We start from the raw sequence: 22,801 nt of genomic DNA on the forward strand, positions 1-22,801 counted from the left end.
TAATTGAATCAACATCTTTATACATTACATTTTACAGTGGGTTAGTATTTATTTAAGAATGGAATGTTAAAAAAATTGGGGAAACCACAGTAAAAAATTCCAATAAAGACAGTGCTCAAAATGCAATATCAAAGACAATTTTATTTACATAAGTCTTTTTAAAACAAAAGGCAAAATTAACAGCTTTTACCTTTCAAAAAGCTTTAAGATTAAACTAACAAACAAAATCCTTCACAGCTCGAGCATATTAAAAAGCACAGCTTTCCAATCATATTCCCTAACACTTGATCAGGTTCCTCGTAGGTCATCCTCAACTACCAGTCTGTATGTGTTATGATCATGAGCTTGTAGATAAACCCTCACAGAATTCAAGATTATTAAATCTTTACCACAATACTCAGATTTATGCTTGAAAATATTTTTCAAATCAATAAATTCAATGTTAAGATTTCTAGGTACTGAGGTTGACTATATTCTAGTTTCAAGGCAGAAAAAATAAAGACTTTTCAGTCAACTTGCCTTAGTCATGTACCAGGCGTTAACATTTTTTAACAGTAAGAAATATTGCTCAAAATTGCAATGTATATCATAGGGTATATGACAAAATATTTGCAAAAATCATAAAATGGTGGTAGTTTTAGAAGCTGTGGCTGCCCCCATTTTATTGAAGAAACTCCTGCAGTAGAACTCGAGACAAGAAGCTGAAGCTCACCCCATCAGCCATATTGCACAAGGGATACATTGAAAAGTTATGCTATTAAGAAACAAGACTGCATGTTTAATGATTGATATAACCATCTGGAAAATGACATCCATCCAGCAGAAAAATATTTCACCTGATATTTTAAAAATACTTTTTCCCTTTCAAGTAATGTGTATACAACAGTTGGCAATTTTACCATCATTTGTTTTTTAAATTGCAACTGATTTTCTTTTTCTAGAACCAGTAGTCTTACTACAAGTAAGTCGTTCTGTACCTGAAACAGGCATTTAACCTAATTTAATAACTTGTGCAGAAAAATGTAAATATTAATAGAAACAAATCACCTGAAACCTTTAATATTACAGAGAACATGTGCACAGGTTTCATCATATGTACGACAACGTACACAGTAAGTGAGGTCACAGAAGAGACCAGTAGTAAGCAATGAGAGGTATATCAGGGACTACAGTAGCAAGTTGATCTTTAATCAGACGAACCTCGATTTTTCCACCAGCGAGTGCCTTCACACCGGCCTATTTCACAAGGATTTCGCTTAAAGGACAAAAACACTGAGTTCACAACAAACCTGAGCCAATCAAAATCTACAAATTGTTGAATGATAGGAGATCAGAGCTGGTATGAGATGAGTTTCTGCAGCTTTCACAAAAACCAACCACAAGAAACTCATCAAATCAATTACTTATGATTGAAAACTGATTATTTTAGAAAATCTAAAACAGCAGGTTTGTCAAAGGACTAAGGTGACAAATGAGAGAATGACAAAAAGGAGAATGGATCCAAAACTAAACAGATCAGAGAATTGAATAAAAAAGTATTTAAATTATCCAGCATCTTCTATAAATTACAAGGGAGCATGACTATTTTAAGTCACTGTCTAAGCACATTAAATGTCGGCACATATCCCAGAGGCATCCTGATAACACCACTTTCCCTGTAGGTCTTCAAAGACGAACCTTAATAAAAACTGATTTTTGTATAACCGTGTCAAGGCAATGAGAACTTGAATTTTTTATGAATTTCTGATGACTTTTCAATGGAAATTTTAGAAAAAGAGCAACATGAGTTTTTGGTCTACATCTTGCCCACACTTCCACTCAACACACGCACACACAGACAGAGCAGCTTTTACTCTTCCCACAAGCTCTTATAGAGTAAAACTCAAAAGAAACTAAGGAGAAACAGAGACTGGGATCCCTGACAATTTTCCGAGAACAATTTAAGTGTTCTTTTTAACTTAAATATAATAAAGATATAGGTATATTATTTTCTATAGATCCTCTCTCGTCAGTCTTCTGTAGAGTCTGTGTCGTCATTTATATACTCTTCTTCTATCGGTGTGCTGCCATTCTGAGTGCCCCACTCGTCTTCGTCGTACTCTATGCTGTCGTTGTCCTCCACCAAATCGTCGAGCCCCGCTGGTCCTCCAGCGGCGTGCGCCCCGGCTACAGCTCCGTTTGGCACCAGCTCAGCTACCGGCTGTCCGTGCGGGTTTTCTCCTTGAACCGGCGGGCCTGCTGGAACGGCGTCCTGCGGCGCTGCGTAGCCTCCGTTGTTGTTGGAGAAAGCAGCTCTGTCTCGGCCATCGTCCTCGATGTAAACTCTCTGGTGGCACATGGGGCATGTGTCCTGGATGTAAAGCCACTTCCTCAAGCACAGCGCGTGGAAGTGATGGTGACATGGCGTGAGGCGCGCTGAGCTGGCAAACTCCTGGTAACAGATGGCACACACGTCCTCAATCTCCCTCAGCTGGTCGCCTCGGACCTCTGGCAGGGAATTGATCTTCTTCACGGCGGTGCGTCGGTTGATGAAGGTCTTCCAACCATTCTTGGCCTGAAGGTAGATGTTGAAGTAGGCGTGCAGACACATCATGCAGGCACGGATCTTGCTGCCCTTCTCAAACATCATGGTGTAGGCGCCGTTTCCAAACATGATGACACCGAACAGGAACTCGATGATGTTGCCGGTGGAACGCACATAGTAGACATAGTCATCCAGCTTCTCCCAAAGTACATTGGAGAATCCGTCAACCATGAAAAGACCGTAGACCGTTAATGACACCACAACCTGAAGCAAACAGAGATAAGAACGTGAAGCAATTTAACCATTTTAAACAGCAACATAACTAATGCTAAAAGACTAAACCTTTTGGCACTCACCTTGAGACAGAGCTCAACACAGAAGGCTGTGACGGCGAAGAGCCAGGTGTTGAGGGCGTAGTGATGCCAGAGGGTGAAGCTGAGCGCTACGGGAAGTACAAAGAGGGCCACTGACACCAGCAGAACAGGGAAGTGGCGGCGAAAGGAAGAGACGTGGGATGCGCTGAGGGACATCAGGACAGGGTCGGTCATGCCGTGAATAAAGTGCAGGATGGCCGTCAGTAGAAGGCACATGTTTCGGCTCAAGCGGACCTTGGTGGAAAAGTGACGCAGACATTTTGTCACCAACACATCGTTTCAGACAAAAACTCAAGTGCCACTATCTTCCTCATGAGCTTTTATCCCATTTCAACACAGCCAAAAAGGTTTTTATCTTACAGTGGAAAAGAAAAGTTTGAAGGCCATTTGTAATATCTACAGTTTTAGGTTTTGTGACCTTCATTCAATAACATCAGTGCTTTAGGTTTTGAAACATTCAGACACCTGGGTGAGAGAAAAACTTCCTTCTGTTTTCTTGGACTGGTTTTACTGCTCAGTAGGACCAGCTGAAAACATAATTATGGTTGGAATGCAGGTTTTTTTTAATCCTGATAAAATGAGAAAAAGTTCTACAGGTATGAAAACTTTTACAAAGTACTATAAGTAAGAAGGAAATTGATAAGATATTAAAATGAATGAGACAGGGTGATGTTCGAATGGAGTTGTCAAGTTGTTGAAACAATAGGCATTTACTCAAATGGTTCAGAAAGGAAAGGGGGCGGACATCCAGCAAAGGTTGAGTCAGCCACTGAGTTGTTGAGTTCAAGATGAACAGCCTCTCTCAAAGGCTGTTTGTCCTTTTACATCTACTCCACCCTGCAACCTTTGTCCTAGATTTTAATTAAACTGATGAGTGTGTTTGCAATGTAAACCCTTTAATTGAATCTTTAGATTGAACTTTTAATCTGCGATTACTCATATAGGAATATTAGGAGACAGAAATCTTCATCCACACATCCCAAAAAGTGCTATAAAAATATAAGAAGAAACCTAACAGATAAAATTGAAAGCAAAACTTAGTATAAATATCTTGTTTTAGCAAAAATACACGACTCTTGAATCCTGTGTGACATACCAAACGTTCCTCTGGATCCAGGCTGCTGAGGCCGGTCTGTAGAGCCAGAATAAAGAACAGAACAGGAGCCACAAAGCCTAAGCGCTTATCCTCTTCCTCAGTCGAACCTGGACATTTCAAAAAAGATAAAGCTCAAACCCAAGAACCATTTTACAAAATTCTGTGCACATGCTTCTATAACACAAACAAAGCTAATACCTATGAAAGCTAGGATGCTAAGGCCGAGGTAGTGTGCCATGGAGGAGATGACAGCACTCATGCCCAACACAGTCAGAGTGGAATCGCATCCAGAGATGATCAGGTTGCGCGTCAGATCCCAGAACACGTCCCAGCTGAACAGGTAGCCCTAAAAACATCCAAAAAAATGGTAATGAGACAGTTCCCCAAAAACTGCACAGCAGATTTAGAAATTAAAAAATAAAAAATTAAGAATTTAAAGCACCTGCACAGCTTAGGAAACTATTATTATTTTTGTTTTTTACTAAAATATTTCAGGTACTAAGGAAAAGGCTACTTACTTGTGCATCAGAGCTCCCCTCTGTAGCTCCACCTGCTGCATCCCCACTCTCCTTCCTCACCGCTCGCACAACATAGACCAGTATGAGTGCCTGGGCGGTGACCCGGCTCAACCAGAACATTCGCAGGACGTCGGGAAACCGGATTCTTTTCCATGTGTCTTCCAGCAGAAGCTGAAGTCCGTAAATCCTGTACATGTGCCGCACCAGCAAGTAGACGTACCGACACGAGTAGTAGAACCACTTCAGCCTCATGGCTAGGCAGACAGCTGTGTTTAGAGCGAGCGCCAGGCCCGAGATGACCGCCGTCATGTGCCTGACGTCCGCGGGAAGCTCAATCATCATCCCCCACAGAGGGATCATGATGTCCAAAACCACCAGAGCCGCAAACACTGACTGGAGATTGAGCAGAAACACGTATCCAATGCCAAACATCAGCTGGACAGCGGCCATTCCGAGCCAGAGCGTCGTCCCATTTCTGGGCAGCAATCTGAACCCCAGTGCTGCTTTGCAGTATGCACTGTAGAAGTCTATGTGTGAGGTGGCGTAGTAGTTTATGAGGACTGCTGCCAAGCCAAGGAGGACAGCAAAGAAGAGAGTGTAGAACTTGAACAAGGCTTTCTGGGAGAGCAGCAACACCACAGTGGAGATGAGGACACCTGAGACAAACAGCATACCACACACAATGTAAGCAATGATGATGAAAATCTTACTTTCACAATTAATTTTTTAGGAAATATAGAAAATTGCTGATTTTCTGTTCTCTGTTGCTATTGTAGATTTATGTATAGAGGTTATAAAGGTAAATAAAGTGAAATAGTAAACACGATTATTGTTTTAGGCATTATCCCCTCCGTCAGTCTGAGCTTGAGAAATTTTGCAAAGGAAAAGGAGGTACATTTCTGTCTGTTAATGTGCCTGGCTGGTAGAAAGTACCCCCAAATCGTATACTTCTAATAGGTGGTTCTAAAAGGTGGATTGTGCATCATTAACCTTCCAGATCACCATTAAGCACTACTTTATATTCCTCTGTTACTTTAAAACCCCATTAAAATACAATGAGGTTTGTGGTAATGTGACTTAAAAAGGTGTGAGCTTTTCTAAACACTCTGTAAACACAAACAATTTCTTTGGCCACTTTATACCAACTTTAAATTAAAAATGTTGCTTTGAGATTAACTATCACCAAGAAGTTTGTACCATAGCCCTGAATCGTTCAAAGGTCTCCCACGCGGTAGCATTATGTAATCTGCCTGTTAAATCCATAGAAAAAACTTGGCTATAAAACAAGAAAAAAAAACATACAAAAAAAGCTACATTAAAATGTGTCATTCGAAACAACGCACCAAATGTTGTACTGGCGGTAGCCTTAGCTGTGTAATGTAACAACAATATGTAAACCACGTTTTAAAAAAGTTGCAGCATAATTTGTAAAGGCAGAGGTTTTGGACAGGCACAATGTCAAGCTGCCAGAATACCCCCAACAGCTATTAAGGACGGTGAGTCAAATATTGACACTGCACCTGTGGCTATACTCTTTGCATTAGCAGTAACCGAGAAAGTCAGAGAGCTGTTAACGACAGAGCCGAATGTATAATAAAGTATGCAATCTAGTTAAGCAGTTAATCAAACAGATCTGGACTGAATGTGTGCTCCTGCTGGTAGTTAAGTCGGCTTTAATCGGTCTGACAGGTGGCAGACCAGATAGCGCAGCTTCAGTTGGCTAGCTTAGCTGTTAGCGCTAGCTGTTGCTTATTGACATTTACTGGAGGCTCTTGATCTCTAACCTCTTAAAAATACTTACCCAAACCTCTGACCAACACTTTTCCTGTTGCCCCAGCCCATCCCGATCCCTGGTTGTAGTAAGAGTTAAAAATGACGTCGATAGTAAAAATACATGGAACTCTTAGAGCCACATCTAGCAACGCTAAGGCCTGCTGGCCTAACCGGGCTTGAGTGGACGCCATACGGCTTCGGAGGTGGCGTACCAGTCCTGGTCAACTCATAGAATCCATGTAATATGAAGCTGTGCAAAAGTCCTCCAAACAAGCGCCCCTCTCCTTTCCAGTTTCGTTTCGCTTTACATTTATTCGGGAGCTGGCAACCTGCTGCGGCTCGCCATGTTAGCCCAGCTCAACCTCCTGTTGCTTCTTCTGTTTCTGTTAAACGTTAAGCTCCTGTTTTCTTTTAGACGTCAGCCGTTAAGATGTCAGGGTGTTCCATCAGATCCTGCGCTGCATAGTTCCAGAATAAACTGCGAAGTTGTCAGAGAAACAGCAATTTCCTTCAGTTTTACTATGAGAAAGAACACTGAAGTTGCTGGCTTATTCAGGCATTACGCTACGTAATATCAGCGTCTGTGGGTGTGGCAGCTGACGTAACATATTTCACAGAACTATTCTGTCACCCACAGTTTAAAATTATCACATTACACAAAATAATTTTAAAAAGGGTACACATTTTAGATGTTCTTGAGGACGAACATCCAAAATTTCTGATAAATTATTTCAAATAAATGTAGTAGCTATATCTATTTTTTTAAGATATTGAATGTATGCTCACATTTGAAGCTAACAATTGAAATAAACCTGAAAAATTTTATTTGGACTTAACTTGAACAGCAAGACACAGGCACCTATAGAAAGCTTTGTGAAAGGTCCACCAACAATCTGTATGTGGGAGACCAAAGCCAGCAGAATTTAAAGTTTAGTTAAGAATCTAGCTATACTAAACATGAAATTTACCTCTGTTAAGACAAACTTTTTTGTCATTATTTGAGAATGGTATGATAAAAAAAGATGCACTGTTGAAAACAAAAAATAACATAGAAATAAATAAATGTTGTCCCTCTCTGCTGTACAGCAATATGCAGAAAGGAACCAGTTTTTAGTTGGTACAACAGTAATATACAGTATAATAACATAGCAAAAGATTTCATTTTGGAAAATGGCAATGTTTAATCCATACATTTATTGAGGCACAAAATATACATGCATTTATGCACATCTCTACGTGTATTTATCATCAGCTAGAGCTGAAAAATACTTTGATGGTGTTGCTGTAAATTGTGTTGGCTAACTCCACTGGATCCTCTTCCCTTGCAGCTGCCATCACCTCTAAAACTTGTCTGAAAAAAACAAACATTTAAAGACTTGATAAGTATAGAACTCATCCAATGAGTTTCACAAACAAGGTAACTTTTGTTATTCATCCATAGAGATACTCACATGATATGACAGGGTTCATTTCGGTCTTTCAGGCAGTGGCCCGCTTCCCATTTCTTCTTTGTGGGAAATGTTGTTTTAACATATTTGGAGCCAGCATGAGTGTTCTTCACACCACACCATGGAGCATCTGAAAGGAAAACAAAGTAACAATCCAGATGCAATACTAATATGCAGGTTTAATATCCTAGATTGCAATCCAAGTGTGCATTTTCTATGTGTCAAAATATTTCACTTATGTATTTTATGAAAATTAAAAAGTAAAGTAACTGGGACTTCTGTTGTACACAACACATCTCTCAAATTTTGGAAATTCAGTATGGTGGTAATGTTAGATATGATAGCAACATATGATATAAGGATAAGATATCCATGATTCAGTCATCTTCTGACAAGATGAAAACAACTATATATATACAGTATATGTACTGTATATACATACACAACAATTGTTTACTCACCAGTTTCAATCATGAGTCGCTCAGTGGGGATAGCCTTCATGGCTTCCATATTAGCCTCTGTTTTCAAAGAGCTGAGAAAATGTAATATTGTTAATTAAAGAACTGGATATAATAAGCAGCAGTGTTGTTTGTACTATGCTCCTACAAGACTCAGCCAACATACCAGGTTTTTTTTTTACATATTTACAGAAAATATTATATTTTTACAAATTTGGAAACTGGTTCAAATGCCCAATAATTTAAAACAACTTAATTTGCTCTCTTTACTTATATCATATATTATATGATCTGTTGAAATATAAGAATTGACCTAAACTAAATCTTAGAGTTTCATTCACGGAGTCAAGTTTTTAACTTTTGCGGCCACACCAAGCATCCTGTTAGAAAATCTTCTCACCATCCATTTATTCCAATATAAAGATCCAGGTCAATGAGTGCTGCAGCATCCTCTGCTGTCCCATCAAATGAGTGGACCTGAAGGAGAACATATGAAACATCTCATTCTACATAGCTTATATACCTGTCAGATTTTCTAGTTTTACAGAAATGTTTTAGAAAAGAACTTGTCACAAAAAATGTGCCTTTTTCACATTTCTTTTAAAGGCTTTGACATAAAAGTGTGATTCCACAGCACAATAAAATTCTAAACAAAAAGTGTATTAATGATGACTGCTTCCAAAAACAAACAAAAATAAATTACACCAAAAAGTAGATTATATAAAACAGCAATCAAATCTTTTCTCACCACTCCTCCAACACATCTGTCTCGATTTCTCTTCATGATATCTAACAAAAAATAAATAAATAAAAAATGGAGAGAGTTATTGTCATCATTAAAATCAATACTTGGCATGCAATGCTTGACTACTCCATAAAACTACCAATGAATTCCTGATGGGAGTTTCTGCAGTGGAGGAACATGGGCAACTTGGTCTCTTCTGCCAAGTCAAACTGCTTCTCAAAGTATCTGGAAACAGAACCTTGAGTAAATGAATGAAACAAATGACAGTGCACAAAGAACCAGTATCATTGATTTATTTATGGAAACTGGACCAAACATTCATATCTTTAAATATGTATTTGCAACTAGTGCTGACTTGCTGGTTATATGTTTACATCAAGCAAATGAAAAACAACCTATATAGAATCTGAAGTTAAAAAAGGATGCACACTTTCCTTTTGTAAAAATTTAGCAGAAACTTTCTTCAGAATAAAATGCAACTAATTCTGAAGAATTTTTATATTTTTCTCAAGTTATTATGACAGATATGGCTGAATTAAGTCCCAGTTATAGACATGAAACTAAATGGCAAGTCAGTGTTTTGTCCAGATACTAAAATTGTTAAATTAACCCCAATGTATCTTGTAATAATAACATAAAAACCTACTTAAGTTGAGTCTCTTTTGGGCAAAATTCCAATCTGTCAAAATCTGAAACAAGAAAATAAAATAAATCACCACTTCCCTGGATCTGAAAGTAACAGCAAAACAATTGGAATAACAGAAAACGTCTCAGGGGAAGGAAAATGTTAGCTGAGTTATCATTTAGACTCACCTAGCCCACACTCCCCAATGGCCACCACTTTTCCTCTGTGAGCCGCTGCCAGCTCCTTCAGCCCAGAGAAGTACTGTGATTCTCCATTCTGCTCAAACTCACTGCAGCGGGTGGGATGGCAACCAACTGTGCAGTAAAATTCACCTACAATAAAAGGGGAGCTAAAATTGGTCTGGTTCTGGTCTGGAATGAGGGCTATGGAGAGATGTGATGGATTTGTCTGTATGTATGAACAGGGTTCTGTTTTCTAACATTATACCAAAAATGTTCTGCTCTTTTGCTGTTACCTCGGGTCTCAGCCAGTTTAACAGCTTCCTTGCTGTCTTCAAGGTTCCCTCCTGTGATCATAAACTGAAACACAGGAACAGGTTCACAAGTCCAAAAGGACAGAATGCATGAGACCAAAAATGTCTGCCATTATGTAGTGCGAGCTGCACTCATTTCCTCCTCCATGAGACTTGTCAATATGTAACATACCTTTTCAACACCAATTCCAACAGCTCTGCCGATGATCTGATCAAAGTCATCTGTCAGAAAAATTGACAAAGTTTGAGCTGATCTAGACACCTCACATGTTAAATTAGGGTTGCACCAAAGCAGGAAAACATATGTGACAGCAGTGGTTGAATGTCATGATGTCAACATGACTTATAAACACACAAAAACTTGAATAAAAGTGTTGATGTTAATAAACTTCGGGTTCCCTGTAAACATAGATGCCACATTGTAAGTAGTTTTTGCTACTGATGAAGAACACCTAAACAGAACCTGTCAAACAACATGAAGTAGGCAAAAGGATTTTCAAAAATTAGCCAAAAACAACTTGATGACACAGTAGAATTATGGTTTTGGAGTGACCTAGTCAAAGTCTGGGTTGAGATGCTGTGAGGTGGTTCAATTTATTTTCCTACTCATCGATTGTCTGCACGTGTATCTAATTAGGTTCAGACAGTGGAGAATAACTCACCGTCATGTTTTTGCTTTCCCCTGTAGAGTCCTCTGAACATGGGATCAGTCAGGTTCACACCAATATCTAGACATAAAAAGGGTGGAAATAAGTCATTATTTAGCATTCAGCGTTGTGATATTGGTCATTTTCGTGAGATATATTCGGCTCATCAACGTGTTTATGGTGTGGTAATCTAAAAATCAAGGGAATTTTGCGTGAACTCTAGAAATGCAAAACGGCAGTAGATGGATTTGCTCTGACAAACTGGCATATGCAACGATTGCTTACTTTAAAGCATAATCGCTTTACCAAGAGTAACAGAAATAGTTGGTTGGATTAGCTTAGTGTAGGAACTGAATATTTAAACTTTAGTGTTCGTATTCTTGAACTCTGTTACAGAAGCTTCAGCTCTACGTACAGCCAAAGAAGTAAACTGCGTTAAACCACCACTAAACCTGGCATCAAACAAGCGAGCACAATGAGTCGATCACTTTTATCTACGTTTTTTATTAACCAAAAACATAAATGTCTCACCAATGAATTTACATTGTGCCATGGTTGTAATAGTTCTGCAAACAGCTATACACGCAGCCCTCACTATTCTCATAATGTCGCTTTACCGTAATAACGTACGCAGGAATAAACAACTTTTCTGAAACACTTGGCTAGCAAGTTCTAATATCTTATTCAAATGACACAGACTAATTGAAGCTGCCAACATACGAATGCACTCTTCAAACACCTCTGATTAAAGGATGACTACGTATATAAGACATATGTATGCGCAATATTTTGGCATTTACGATAATGACGCCGAAAAGGCACAAAATCCCAGAATCCAACGCGCTGTTCTGTGGGAAGGTGACAGCGGACGGCGAAAATGGCGTCTGCTTTTCTTACTCACCAGCAGAAAGTGATGAGACTTTACAAGAAGTCTTTAAGGCACCTCGAATCATGGTGTGTATTTAGGTAAGATCGGAGTTTTTTATTTATTTAGTTAACAGAATAATATGGTTCAAGTGTTTTGGTGAGGGCAGTTGTTCTTGCTTCTTGCTAAGCTAACAGTGAAGCTAGGTTGTACTTGTTGTTAGCGCCCCAGGTCATTCATTGACATGTCATCCAAGATGTTGTGTTGTTTTCATTGCTGTCACATATACAGGAATATCACCCAGTATTTGCAGCTTCATCACTGGGTTGCTTTAATCTCTATTTTAAAGGACTTTTGAGGAACTCACTTGGTGTTCGCTAGCATCCATTAGCTTCTGCTATTATTATTTATGCAGAAGGGGGATCTGAAGCTCCGAATGATTAAACGTTGTTGTAAACCGCCGTAGGTTTATGTAGGTTTCTAGAGAAAATAATAAGTTTCAACTTTGCATATAAAGACGTTTCTGTAAAACGTCTTTATTGTAAAGTACATGGTGAAGTGACAAGATGCATGTTTTTTTTAATTTTTTTTTTATTTGGTTGGTCCTTGGCAAATCAATGTTATAATTTCATTTAAAAAGCTTAAATGCTACAGTTACAGTTGTTACAAGACATATCAGATTTGTTTTATATTTGTACTAAGTCATGATATTATAGTTTTACTTTGAAGTTTTTATAGGCCAGCCAAACTGTACCTTTACTTTCTTGTTGTAGCTGTCATTCAGGTCCTTTATGTTTGCAAGTCATACTTGATATTATTTGTGTAAAATGTAAACATTGAAGCTTTGCATGGTGTTTTTCTACCACAGAGACACATACCGTTTCTATGCCTGCATTCTCCGGGCTCGCTTTGACGAGAACAAGAATGAAAAGGACATGGTGAAGGCCACTATGATGCTAAAGGCAGGCGAGGAGGAGTTCTGGACTAACCAACATCCCCAGCCTTACATCTTCCCTGACTCTCCTGGAGGAACCTCCTATGAAAGATATGAATGCTACAAGGTCAGATGGGACCAAACCAGGAGTGGTGTGAATAATGCTGTTTAGTTGTTGCTTGAGTTTTCTTTTTGTCTCTCTCTCTCTCTCTTTTTGTTTTTTTTTTCAGAGTAGAAATCTAGCTCTTTAGCCAGACTGTTTGTTTAGAACGTTTTTCCGTTTACCTGATTCTTCAGTATGATACTGATCCCTTGTAACAAGTACATAGAACCCTGCTTCCAACTAATGGAACCATACTTTTACAGGTTTACCTTGTGTTTCTGTAGCTAACTATTGACATGCTGTGATTATGCTGCTGAACTGTAGGTAGTTTGTAGAAGCATCTTGGTTCATTTTAAATACTATTATTGCAGGTAAAATATACCTTTACAAGGTAGGCAGACCAAATTTAATGATTTAAGATGTAGTTTGTGTTTGTAGGTCCCAGAATGGGTGCTGGACCATTGGCACCCCTCAGAGAAGGCCATGTACCCTGACTACTTCTCCAAGAGGGAGCAGTGGAAGAAGCTCAGAATGCAGAGCTGGGATAGAGAGGTAAGCAGGGCTTACATTCCTTTTTCACTTATCTTGGTCGTTTTTACAAAGTGTATATTGACATAAAAAGTTTGTAAAAAAAACCAGTGCAGTCCTAATCTATTTCTGATGTGTATTTGAGTCTGAAAATTGTGTGTTTTCCCTTAAAATAGGTCTCTTTTAATGTACCTCTCATGGGCATCTTTTATTTTGATGTAAAGTGTTTTTTCAAATAATTTTTTTTCTTCCTGTCTACATAAATTTGGCATTTAACTAAATAGGCATTAATGCAAGATGGCATCAAAGTTTAATGCTAAAAAATGAAGTAACAAAATTTTTGTAAAAAAGTAGACGTGCATCTCATTTATAAGGTTGATGCCACTTTTTTACATTGCTATAAATTATGCTTGTGTATCAATTAATTTAATATAATGAGTACATTAATTAGGTTTCAGGCAAGCAACTGTAATGTATTAAGAGACTTTTATAGTCTTATATAGAAAATAATGAAAACTTATCAATTATATTATGGTCTGTTTCTTTGAAATATTTCAACAGCTAGCAAATAACTTCTACTTAAAATTGAAAAAATTTCTCAGGAACATGCTTATTTCACATTGTAGGATACGTTTGTTTTGAGAAAATATTCTGCTTTAACCTTGTTTACCAGATTAAACATTAAAACTAGATAAAACATCATTTTTAGAATGTTTTTATAGAAACATTCAAAAAATAAGGGTAAACGTATTTAATTGTCTCACATGACATGGAAAATAACATGGAAGAAACAAAACCGATGCCCGATAAAAGTATGAGTCAGTTTTTGCCTTCGTCTGCCTCCAGGTTGCTCAGCTGGAAGCCGAAACTCCAGCTGGTGGCCCCAGGACCGAAGCTCTGCCTCCTGCCCGCAAGGAGGGTGACCTCCCCCCTCTGTGGTGGCAGTTTGTCACCCGCCCACGAGAGCGTCCCACATAAACACCTCACCTCTCCTGAGATTAGTCAGTCTGGCTATCTGAGGGAAAACCTGCCCAAACACACAATGAGAACACCAAGACTGACTGACCTCCTGGTACAATCTGTCTGAAGAGTCATGCCTGATGGAGTTCACCTTTACAGGCTGCACCACTAAGTTAACAACCTGTCTGAATTCACAGTTGATGACTCTGAAAAGTTCTGTAGATGTTCAAATTAATACCTGTAATTAATAAAGAAATGTATGATCAGTTTTATGTATTTGTCTGATTATACAACTAAAGGCATGCCGTTGAGTTGGCTACAGTAAGTTCAGAGTTGGTACTTAAGGAAAATGAGACAAGTTGATCAATTGGGGGAAAAAAACATATATTTTAATTGAACTGTTTAAACTTCAATTATTCAGTATTATCAGGTTGGTGTGTGGCAGTGGTGTATTTCAAGCATCATGCACAGAAATTCTTCAATTTATTCAACAGATGTCAAAATGTATCTGCTAAGCTTAAACTTTACACCCTACCTCCATAATAATAAAAAAAACTTAATGTACTTTACAAATTCATAACTGTGTCTGATCTGTTCATTAAACTGCAGCCAGGTAAGAAGTTAGGTAACAAAAAGTATACATTCATAGTCTAAATCTTGGCAGTTATTGTTTAAGCAGTGAAGCCACTGTAATTAAATAATTCTGGTTATTGGCATGGAAATTAAAATAAACAGGTAAGCATCTCTCCATAAAACCAACATGGGTCATTTAGAAAACCCGTCTACGAAATGAAACCTCGAACGGTTAGATACTTATTTAATTTAGAACAGACGCCCCCCTGTAAATTTGAAGAAATTAATTTTAAAGGAAAAATCAAGCATGCCAAGGGATTATTTTTAGCAGTAATAATATATTGGCAGTGTCAGTACATTTGGCAGTTTTCTTAAAAACCAGCAATGAAAATGCCCTGTCACTATGGCGACAGACTTCTGAAACTTTGCGGCCGAATCATCATGGTGACCCCCTTCAGAGAGTAGAAGTCTGAATCCTTCCAGGAAAACCAGACGATGCCATCTGGCCCCAGCAAGTTGTGGGCCCTCAAAGAGTACCGGCCGCCCTAACGGAGACAACACAGTTTTTCACAGTCATGCTTATGTACCTTGAATAGTAAAAAATAACTTTTTTGAGAAAACGATTATGTGTAATTAAAATTCAACATTTTCCCTCCTCTGGTGGAATACATACAGTTTACCTTGTAAAATTCATCTAAAAAACATACGGTGGCTGCATGAATGTGAACATTTTTAAACTAACGTTTTGTTGAAACACCTTTTGATTAAATTTAAGCCTTCCAAGTTTTTGCCAGAAATCTGTCAGCATGGTGCATCTAGATTTGGCAATATTAGTCCACCTTGTAAAAGATCTCCAATAGAGATCTCTCATCCTCAGATTTTCTGATGGGTTGAGTTAGCCAATTAAGGTCATACCAAATTTACATCAATTTTAGAGCAATACCATGTTTTTGTAGCGTCACTGTCCTCCATATTCTCTCCAAAAGTTGAAAACTCTCACGAGTGTCTCATGTTACATCCATTCTTGTGAAGTCTTTTTGTTTTCTTCACCTGACTGCTACCTTTAAACAGTCTGGTGCTTTAAATCTTTTGTAACATCTTTCAGAGCTATGGCTTTAGCTAAAGGATGCAAATTAGCAAAAGTATTATTGAATACCTATAAACCCATATAACCCATGTTATATATTCCTATATAACAGATTTAAACCCCAAAACACTAAATATTAAAACTTAAAACGTGCTTCAGTCAGTTTAAGGATTTACATGCCATTTGCAAAATAGCAGATTTATTATGTTTTACTTTTTGTCCTTTTATTCAGGTTCTAGAAATTTCTGCTGTATCTTTTGGTCAGAGTTACAAATGCTTCCATCTACAGTTAACACAGACTATGGTGAGTTAACTCTGTTAAGTGTTGGTCTGGCATATACCTTGTAGTAAACTCCATTGAGGTTGGTGTAGAAACATTGGTGGAACCACCAGCCGGCGTGACTGATCTCAGCACAGATGTTCCCTGTGTCTGGTGTGCTGAAACCGTGTTGGTCGTGATACCAGCCAAAGGAATCCTCCACTGTTCCACTGAAACCAGAAACATGAAGGCGATACTGGTTTTCTTCATCGTCTATCCTGTAGAAGGAGGACAAGTAGACAACATTTTAACCCATTTAATGCTATTTATCCTCTAATGGATGACATTAAGCAAAATGCTTCAACACATCACTGGTACTGCAACTTTAAGGCTTTACTTTTGTTGTCTTTGTTTACAGTCTGTCTGTACCTGAAAGACTGATACAGGGCGTGCCTGTGGGCGTGACTCCAGTCCTGCATGTCAATGCGAAGGCTGTAGTGACCCTGGTTGGACAGCAGGTGAACATGATGGTTGCCCAGCCAATGCTCTCCTCGTGCTTCACCAAAACCATCTCGGTATTCGGCCCAGCCACGATTAAAACTGACTGAGCCGTCACGCCTGTGCTGAAATACAGTCCAGCCTCCACCTGGTACACACATGTAAATACATGAGTACTACACACACCCCACTTTAGAGATTCAGTGCAGAGTTGTGTGCAAACAGGAGGGCTGTTTGTTTTTATCAACATTTTCCATCTTAAAGAAAAAAACAAATATTAGACTGTTACATGAAAAAAATGCATAGCTTAGTTTTTAAAAGTTTTCTTATAGCTTATGGGTTTCTTACCATCTGTCTCCATGTCACAGTAAACAGGAAAAGTGGTGCCTGGTGACATAACAATGGTGTAAACTCCTGAACGACGCACACCATTGTGATACAGAGATGTACAGTCTGATGGACAGAAAGACAGGTACTGTCCACCTGAGGGAGACAGAGACAAAGAAACACACACTGTCTAAAAACAACGAGCAGCCTTGCAAAAGCTTCAAACTTTTCACATCTTGTGATTTTAAGAGCACAAAATTCTGACTGTTTTACAGAGTTTATCTGTGAATTAGAACACAATGAATTTTCATTTTTTATGTTCTTCCTTAACAAATAAATATCTAAGAAGTATGGTGTATCTTCTGTTCACCCCTCTTTAGTCTAATATGCTTGAATAAAATCCACAAATCAACTGTTCTGTGAAGGACTCAGATATTTTGGACAACCTTAGTGAACAAACAGCATCATGAAGTTCCAGAAACACATCAGACAATTCGGAAATAAAGATGAGGAGATGTTTAAAGCAGAGTTAGCTGTAGAACAATATTCTGAACTTTTAACATCTTGTGATGCAACTTTTCATCCATCATCTGAAAATACAAATACTATGGCAAGATGTGGCCGCTCACCCTAACTGACAGATCAAGCAGGAAAAACATGAGTTAGAGAAACACTGCAGAAGTCCTTAGGAACTCTGGAGGAGCTGCAGACATTCACAGCTCAGGTAAAACAATGCATTGATATGACACTCATGCAGTCCACAACTCTATAAGTCTTTGTAGAAGAACAGAATTAAAAAAATTACTTAAAGAAGCTGACATACACAAAGGTTTTAGTTGTAATGTGTTGAAATGTGAAAGGAATATATTTTCTAAAGTAGATGAAGAGAATGATTCTTTCACTTTTTCTGAGTGGATTTAATGGTTACAAATGCATTAAAAACTCCAATCCAATACCTTTTTCAAATAACGTCTGATTTGAAACTTCCAACTTGAAACTTGCTCTCAGTAACCAGACACTTTCTGGTCTAGGAAAGTTTGTCTATTCCAGTGTAAAAATAAGACTGCAATCGAAAGTTTCAAATCCAAATCAGAAGATTAAAACATGGAAATACCTTGAGCTTGCATTAGATAATTTCCAAGAACTTAAAATTTGCAGCACTCAGAATTCAAAGCATGGAAAAAAAGAAAGGGGTCCGACAAAATATTAAACCTGGAGTTTGTTTAATAGGTAAGATTCTTACATAGCAAAGCAGGGATTAACTCTACTGTTTGTTGTATTTTTATTTATTTATATTTTTGTGAACCAATAAAGTTGCATGCAGCTCCCAACTCACCACAATGCATGTGTACCTGGTGCCAGTGTGTTTCTCATGCTGAGAGGCGGCGTGGCCTTGATCACATTGATTGTGCAGCTGCTGCTGCGACTCATGTGCTGCATGGTGGCTGACAGGTTGCGAAGCTGTGCCTGCAGCTCATACAGCAGCGCTGCGTGCACTTGGAGCAGCGTGTCGGCCTCTGCGTGGCGCAGCTCCAAGAAATGCAAGCGATGGCCCACGGTTGAGTTCCATCTGACGCTGTCTTCACCCTGTGGGACACAGGCAGGAAAACTCTGCTTGGGTCATATAAACTCAGTGATGTCTCTGAAATCACATTTTTGAAGTTACAACACTGCAACTCTTATAAAGTTGTTTATACAGATAGATAAGCCAGAATACACCAGGTAGATTTAGATTTCTAAACATTTTCATTCAGCCAAAAAGTTTGGGAATGAGATCACAAAAGATGAATAAACATTAAGACAAATGATTGTCATTAAAGAAATATAAATTTTTATATACATTTTATTAAACAATGGCCATTAAATATATTTTACCCTACTCTGGAGTCAATTTAAGGATGCTTATTGTCATAACAGCCATAAAGCCAGAGGTGGCTAATACTGGGAAAACAAATGCTCTTCTTTTTGCTCTTGTTCCACTTCTATTTGTGAGCAAAAGCATTGTGTTGTGAATCAGGGGAAACAGAAGAAGGTGTTGGAAGAAATATGTTATTTGCATTAATAACAGCAATACTTGTGCCCTGAAGAGCCCACCAAATATTATATCCAGGCAGACTTGATCGATTGCAATGTTCCCAAAACTAACATTTTATTGACTGCAATACACTGGGCAGCTCTAAACCAAATACTTTCAATTCCTGCACAGCTTTGATAATATATATCTTTGGAGATATTTAGCTTAGTTCTTTACCATTACCCTGGATTTAGCTCCATTCACTGCAGATGTAGTTGGGACTCTGATTGGGCCACTTCAAAACATTATTACATTATCTTTACTTACAGTGAGAACAAACAGTTGTTAAAATCAAGATTCCTCAAAACTCAAAGGGTATGAAGAAGTTTTGGGCTTATCTTCAAGGCTTACCTGCCAGTTTTTACTTTAAGTAAAAATGGCTCTTTTAACTCAAAGTCTTAGATTCTCTGTGTATTTTTATCTTTCTTGTTTCTTTGAATTTTTTCTCTTTAAAACTTTTGTTGAACACCGATGGTATAGAATGCCTTCTTTTAAACAGAAAGGATGCTGTCCTATAAGATGTACCATATTGATAGTGCATTAAAATGTATACACCCTTACATTTTCCATTTTTGTCCCTTTAGTTCAAAACCTTTTCATGCAGTTTCACTGAATTGACTGAATTGAAATGATCTCTAAATTAAAATAGAAAAAACACTATTTTTATTTGTCTGCAAATATTCTGAATATTGAATTTTATTCAGTAAATGGCTCTATCTCTCAGCTATTGCAACAAATTTCTCATGTATTTTTTCTTCGGGATCTAACATAGTAAAATGAAATTAAAAGTTGTTGAATCATAAAACTTTCCTTGCATGCTTCAGACTTGCAAACTTGACGTAAACGATTGGGAGCGCATTGACAGTACAGCCGGAAAGGATCCTCTAAGTGTCAGGCAGACTCTTAAGGATATAAGTGCCCTGACCAAAAGGTCTCCAGATAATCCTGTTAGCATTCAGGGTTAAGGAGGACTTAAAGGGTGTGAAGACAGGGAGATAAAGTTAGACAGGGAGATAAGCAAAAGGACTAGAAAAACAAAGATAGCAAAAGAAAGATGCTGTGTTGTACATATTTTTTACATATTTTGACAAAAGTAACAAATATTAATTCACTTCTACTAATCTGTACTTCCTAATTTACCTTTCTTTCCTTTTGTTCACCCATATACTGGATGTTTGGATAAATAAGAGTTGAAATTCCTGTTCAGACAACAAGATGTAACAACATCATATCGCTAGGCTCGTGTTTACTGTAGATTATTGTCCACTTGAATCATCTAACATCACCTTAACGATCTCTGTTATCTCCTTACCCTTTGCCCTAACATTTCAGCAGTGAAAGAAATATTTGAAATTGTGACATTTTGAATGAAGGCATTCCATAGAATAGGTTGCTTGAATTGTAGTTGTGCAGTTTTTCCTCCAAACATTTTGCCAAACCTTTGCCAAAAATTAGGATGTTTTTAGCAAGACTTGAGGCAGAAACGTCATCACTTTAGAGAGAGACACGCTGCATCACAGCTAAAAGATTCATATAGAGAGAATATTAATCGTAAATTATGAGTATTATATATAGCTCTGGTTAAATACTAACATAACCTCAACAGAGGTATAAATGTCATTAAATTGAAGCTTTGATGCATTTGTTTAAACTGATATTTTTCTAGGGTGACATATGAATACAAAATACAACTTGAACATTTTTTAAAAAATAAATCTGAATTTGCCATGTGCTATGTGTGGTTGTTAGCAATGTTGCCTTGCAGCAAGAAGATCCTGGGTATAAATCCCATCTGGGGTCTTTTGGCATGAAGTTTGGATTCTCTTCCTACTACTCCGCCTTCCTCTCACAGTTCAAAAATATGACTGATAAGTTCATTTGGTCTCTCAAAATGTGCATGAATTCAAAATGTGTTTGTACATCATTGTATTTCCTACATGTCTCCGTGATGCCCTGTGTTGGCATAGCAACTTGTTTAAGGTGTACCCAAAAATAACCACTGGAGATCTGCACCAACCCCATGTCCCTGCAAAAAAAATGTGTATAGAGAAAGGATAGGTGGGCTTACAGGGTCACACTGTGGAGTTTTATTATATTAGACACATGGGCAGTTGCCCAGGGCAGCATTGGAGAGGATTAGGAGGAAGAATATGTGCATAAGTAATAGATCTGAAATAAAATAAACTTTTGGTTGAAACTTGAGCAGATTTTTCACCCTTTTCTTCATGTGCAGTATAGGGAGTTGGCGCCCCCTGCTGGCTGCTCAGAACACGGACATTGTATGTGCTTTAGATGATTACACGACAGGCCTTGATGTTCATGTCCAATTTTTGGGAATTTTTAAAAAGATTTTATTGTGTATTCGTTCATTCCACTGAATGATGCAGCCACAATCAGGACTCTGTGTAAACCATTTACCAGCCCAAGGCACGAAGGCTGGTTTGGTCACCATATTGCATCCTTTATCAAGACTGAAAGTAGCCTCCCATGGCCTACTTCCATTCTGTCAACAATTCTACTGACAGGGGCTGTGCTATTTCTAAAAGGTTGGGATCATGTTTGGTACCCAAAACCTTTATTTTGTTTTTGGAATCTCTTCTACTTGGAATCAGCTATAAGTAGCCAAAAATGGCAAGTTTCATTAAGTTTACCTGCATCTCCAGGGCCTTGACTCGATGCCGGTGGTTCCTCACCTCCTCCTGCAGCTCAGACATTGTCTCCCTCAGCTCCTCAAGCTGCTGCTTTCTGTTTTGGTTCTCTTGAAGCCAGAATGAAATCTCATCTGTGCAGCGAAACATGTCCGGACAGCGTTTTTCTGTCATTCCCACATGAGGCAGAGTTGCCATCAGGCGACACTGTCCATTAGGCATCAGCTGGCTGCTGTACTCTCCACAATGTGTCTGGTTGAAAGTTTGGTTAGTGCTACTGTCCACACCACCTGCACTGTCGATCTGTATGACTGTTGGGGCATCAGGATTCAGGTCAGAAAACGCTTCTAGGATTGAGGCAGACGGGTGCCAGTCAGCATCTTCATAGGTGCCCTGGTTTAAGTCAGGTACATTCCAGTTTGACTCCATCTGCATGTCAGGTAAATCCCTTGGTTTCCGGGTGTTCTTGTCAAAAATATTTTCCTTGGACTCTTGTGCATCCTGCAGTTCAACTTTAGAGTGTTCATTTAAGTCCACAAAGTCAGTACTGGCATAATGGAAACACCAGCCCGTGAGTAAAAATGTCCACAGCACCGGTTCTAACTTCATATTGAAAATTTAGCAAGTTGCCCTCTCTGGCTGCTGTTGACTTTACTCCATTGTAAATCCAATTCACCGGTGTACTCAGTTCCAGGATGAACATCAGGAGGCAACATTGTAGGAGCAGAATGACGTCTTGTGTGGTTCCACATTCAGAAGCTGGTAACCTTTACCTTGAGTTGATAAAATTCTCATGGTATTTACTAAATCTTTTTGGATGGTCTGCGGCTGAAAATTATTTTCAAAAACAGATGAAGCAAAAGATTCTACTGTCTATGCTCAGCAATAGCCTGACTGTAAGAAGTCTGTAAAAACGACAAAAAACAATCCATTGCTCTCTTTTTGTTGCCTCAAATATGACTTTGCCAATGTGTTTGTGGAATCAAATAGTTTCAGGCCTTATTGTCAATGTTATGGTCACTTTTAGCTTTAATGCAATTAAAAAGCAGGTTTTAGACTAGCCAACCCTGTGATTAAAAGGTAACTTCCCAAATACATATCTAATTAATGCAGTTTTCTGTCAGATGCATCACTATAAATATTTAATTTAAAGAAAAAAGTCTGAAAAGGGGAAATTAGCTTTGAGAAGGACAGTCCTACCTGTGGCCATGTCTCAGTCCTGACTTCAACTCAGTAGAACAGCA

General features: G+C 38.4%; 4 protein-coding genes across 5 annotated transcripts; 1 reads left to right on the plus strand and 3 right to left on the minus strand.

Annotated features, from left to right (window-relative positions):
* Positions 1–121: 121 nt before the first annotated feature.
* On the minus strand, positions 122–6,873 carry rnf139 (ring finger protein 139). Its single transcript, XM_028036733.1, has 6 exons — positions 6,314–6,873; positions 4,513–5,168; positions 4,193–4,340; positions 3,995–4,101; positions 2,881–3,132; positions 122–2,788 (listed from the first exon to the last, which is right to left on the minus strand). Exons 1-6 carry the CDS (start codon positions 6,474–6,476, stop codon positions 2,009–2,011), a joined length of 2,106 nt encoding a protein of 701 aa, XP_027892534.1. The 5' UTR covers positions 6,477–6,873; the 3' UTR covers positions 122–2,008.
* A 568-nt stretch (positions 6,874–7,441) lies between these two features.
* Positions 7,442–11,423, minus strand: tatdn1 (TatD DNase domain containing 1). Its single transcript, XM_028037004.1, has 12 exons — positions 11,233–11,423; positions 10,717–10,782; positions 10,227–10,276; positions 10,037–10,100; positions 9,750–9,893; positions 9,583–9,625; positions 9,076–9,161; positions 8,940–8,980; positions 8,592–8,668; positions 8,195–8,265; positions 7,737–7,863; positions 7,442–7,636 (listed from the first exon to the last, which is right to left on the minus strand). Exons 1-12 carry the CDS (start codon positions 11,303–11,305, stop codon positions 7,534–7,536), a joined length of 945 nt encoding a protein of 314 aa, XP_027892805.1. The 5' UTR covers positions 11,306–11,423; the 3' UTR covers positions 7,442–7,533.
* Positions 11,424–11,511: 88 nt separating this feature from the next.
* ndufb9 (NADH:ubiquinone oxidoreductase subunit B9) lies at positions 11,512–14,357 on the plus strand. Of its 2 annotated transcripts, none has more exons than XM_028037005.1 (4): positions 11,512–11,667; positions 12,435–12,627; positions 13,042–13,155; positions 13,978–14,357. In XM_028037005.1, the coding sequence occupies exons 1-4, from the start codon at positions 11,579–11,581 to the stop codon at positions 14,107–14,109; spliced, it is 528 nt and encodes a 175-aa protein (XP_027892806.1). In that variant the 5' UTR covers positions 11,512–11,578; the 3' UTR covers positions 14,110–14,357. The 2 variants fall into 2 exon arrangements, with proteins under 2 accessions (XP_027892806.1, XP_027892807.1); XM_028037006.1 differs by having other exon boundaries at positions 11,535–11,655.
* LOC114156520 (angiopoietin-related protein 7-like) lies at positions 14,204–22,771 on the minus strand. Its single transcript, XM_028037007.1, has 6 exons — positions 21,561–22,771; positions 18,188–18,422; positions 16,857–16,991; positions 16,440–16,656; positions 16,093–16,288; positions 14,204–15,209 (listed from the first exon to the last, which is right to left on the minus strand). The coding sequence occupies exons 1-6, from the start codon at positions 22,164–22,166 to the stop codon at positions 15,066–15,068; spliced, it is 1,533 nt and encodes a 510-aa protein (XP_027892808.1). The 5' UTR covers positions 22,167–22,771; the 3' UTR covers positions 14,204–15,065.
* Between the last annotated feature and the right edge of the window lie 30 nt (positions 22,772–22,801).

The sequence above is a fragment of the Xiphophorus couchianus genome, chromosome 13 (genome assembly GCF_001444195.1).
Source record: "Xiphophorus couchianus chromosome 13, X_couchianus-1.0, whole genome shotgun sequence".
Classification (NCBI taxonomy): Eukaryota; Metazoa; Chordata; class Actinopteri; order Cyprinodontiformes; family Poeciliidae; genus Xiphophorus; species Xiphophorus couchianus.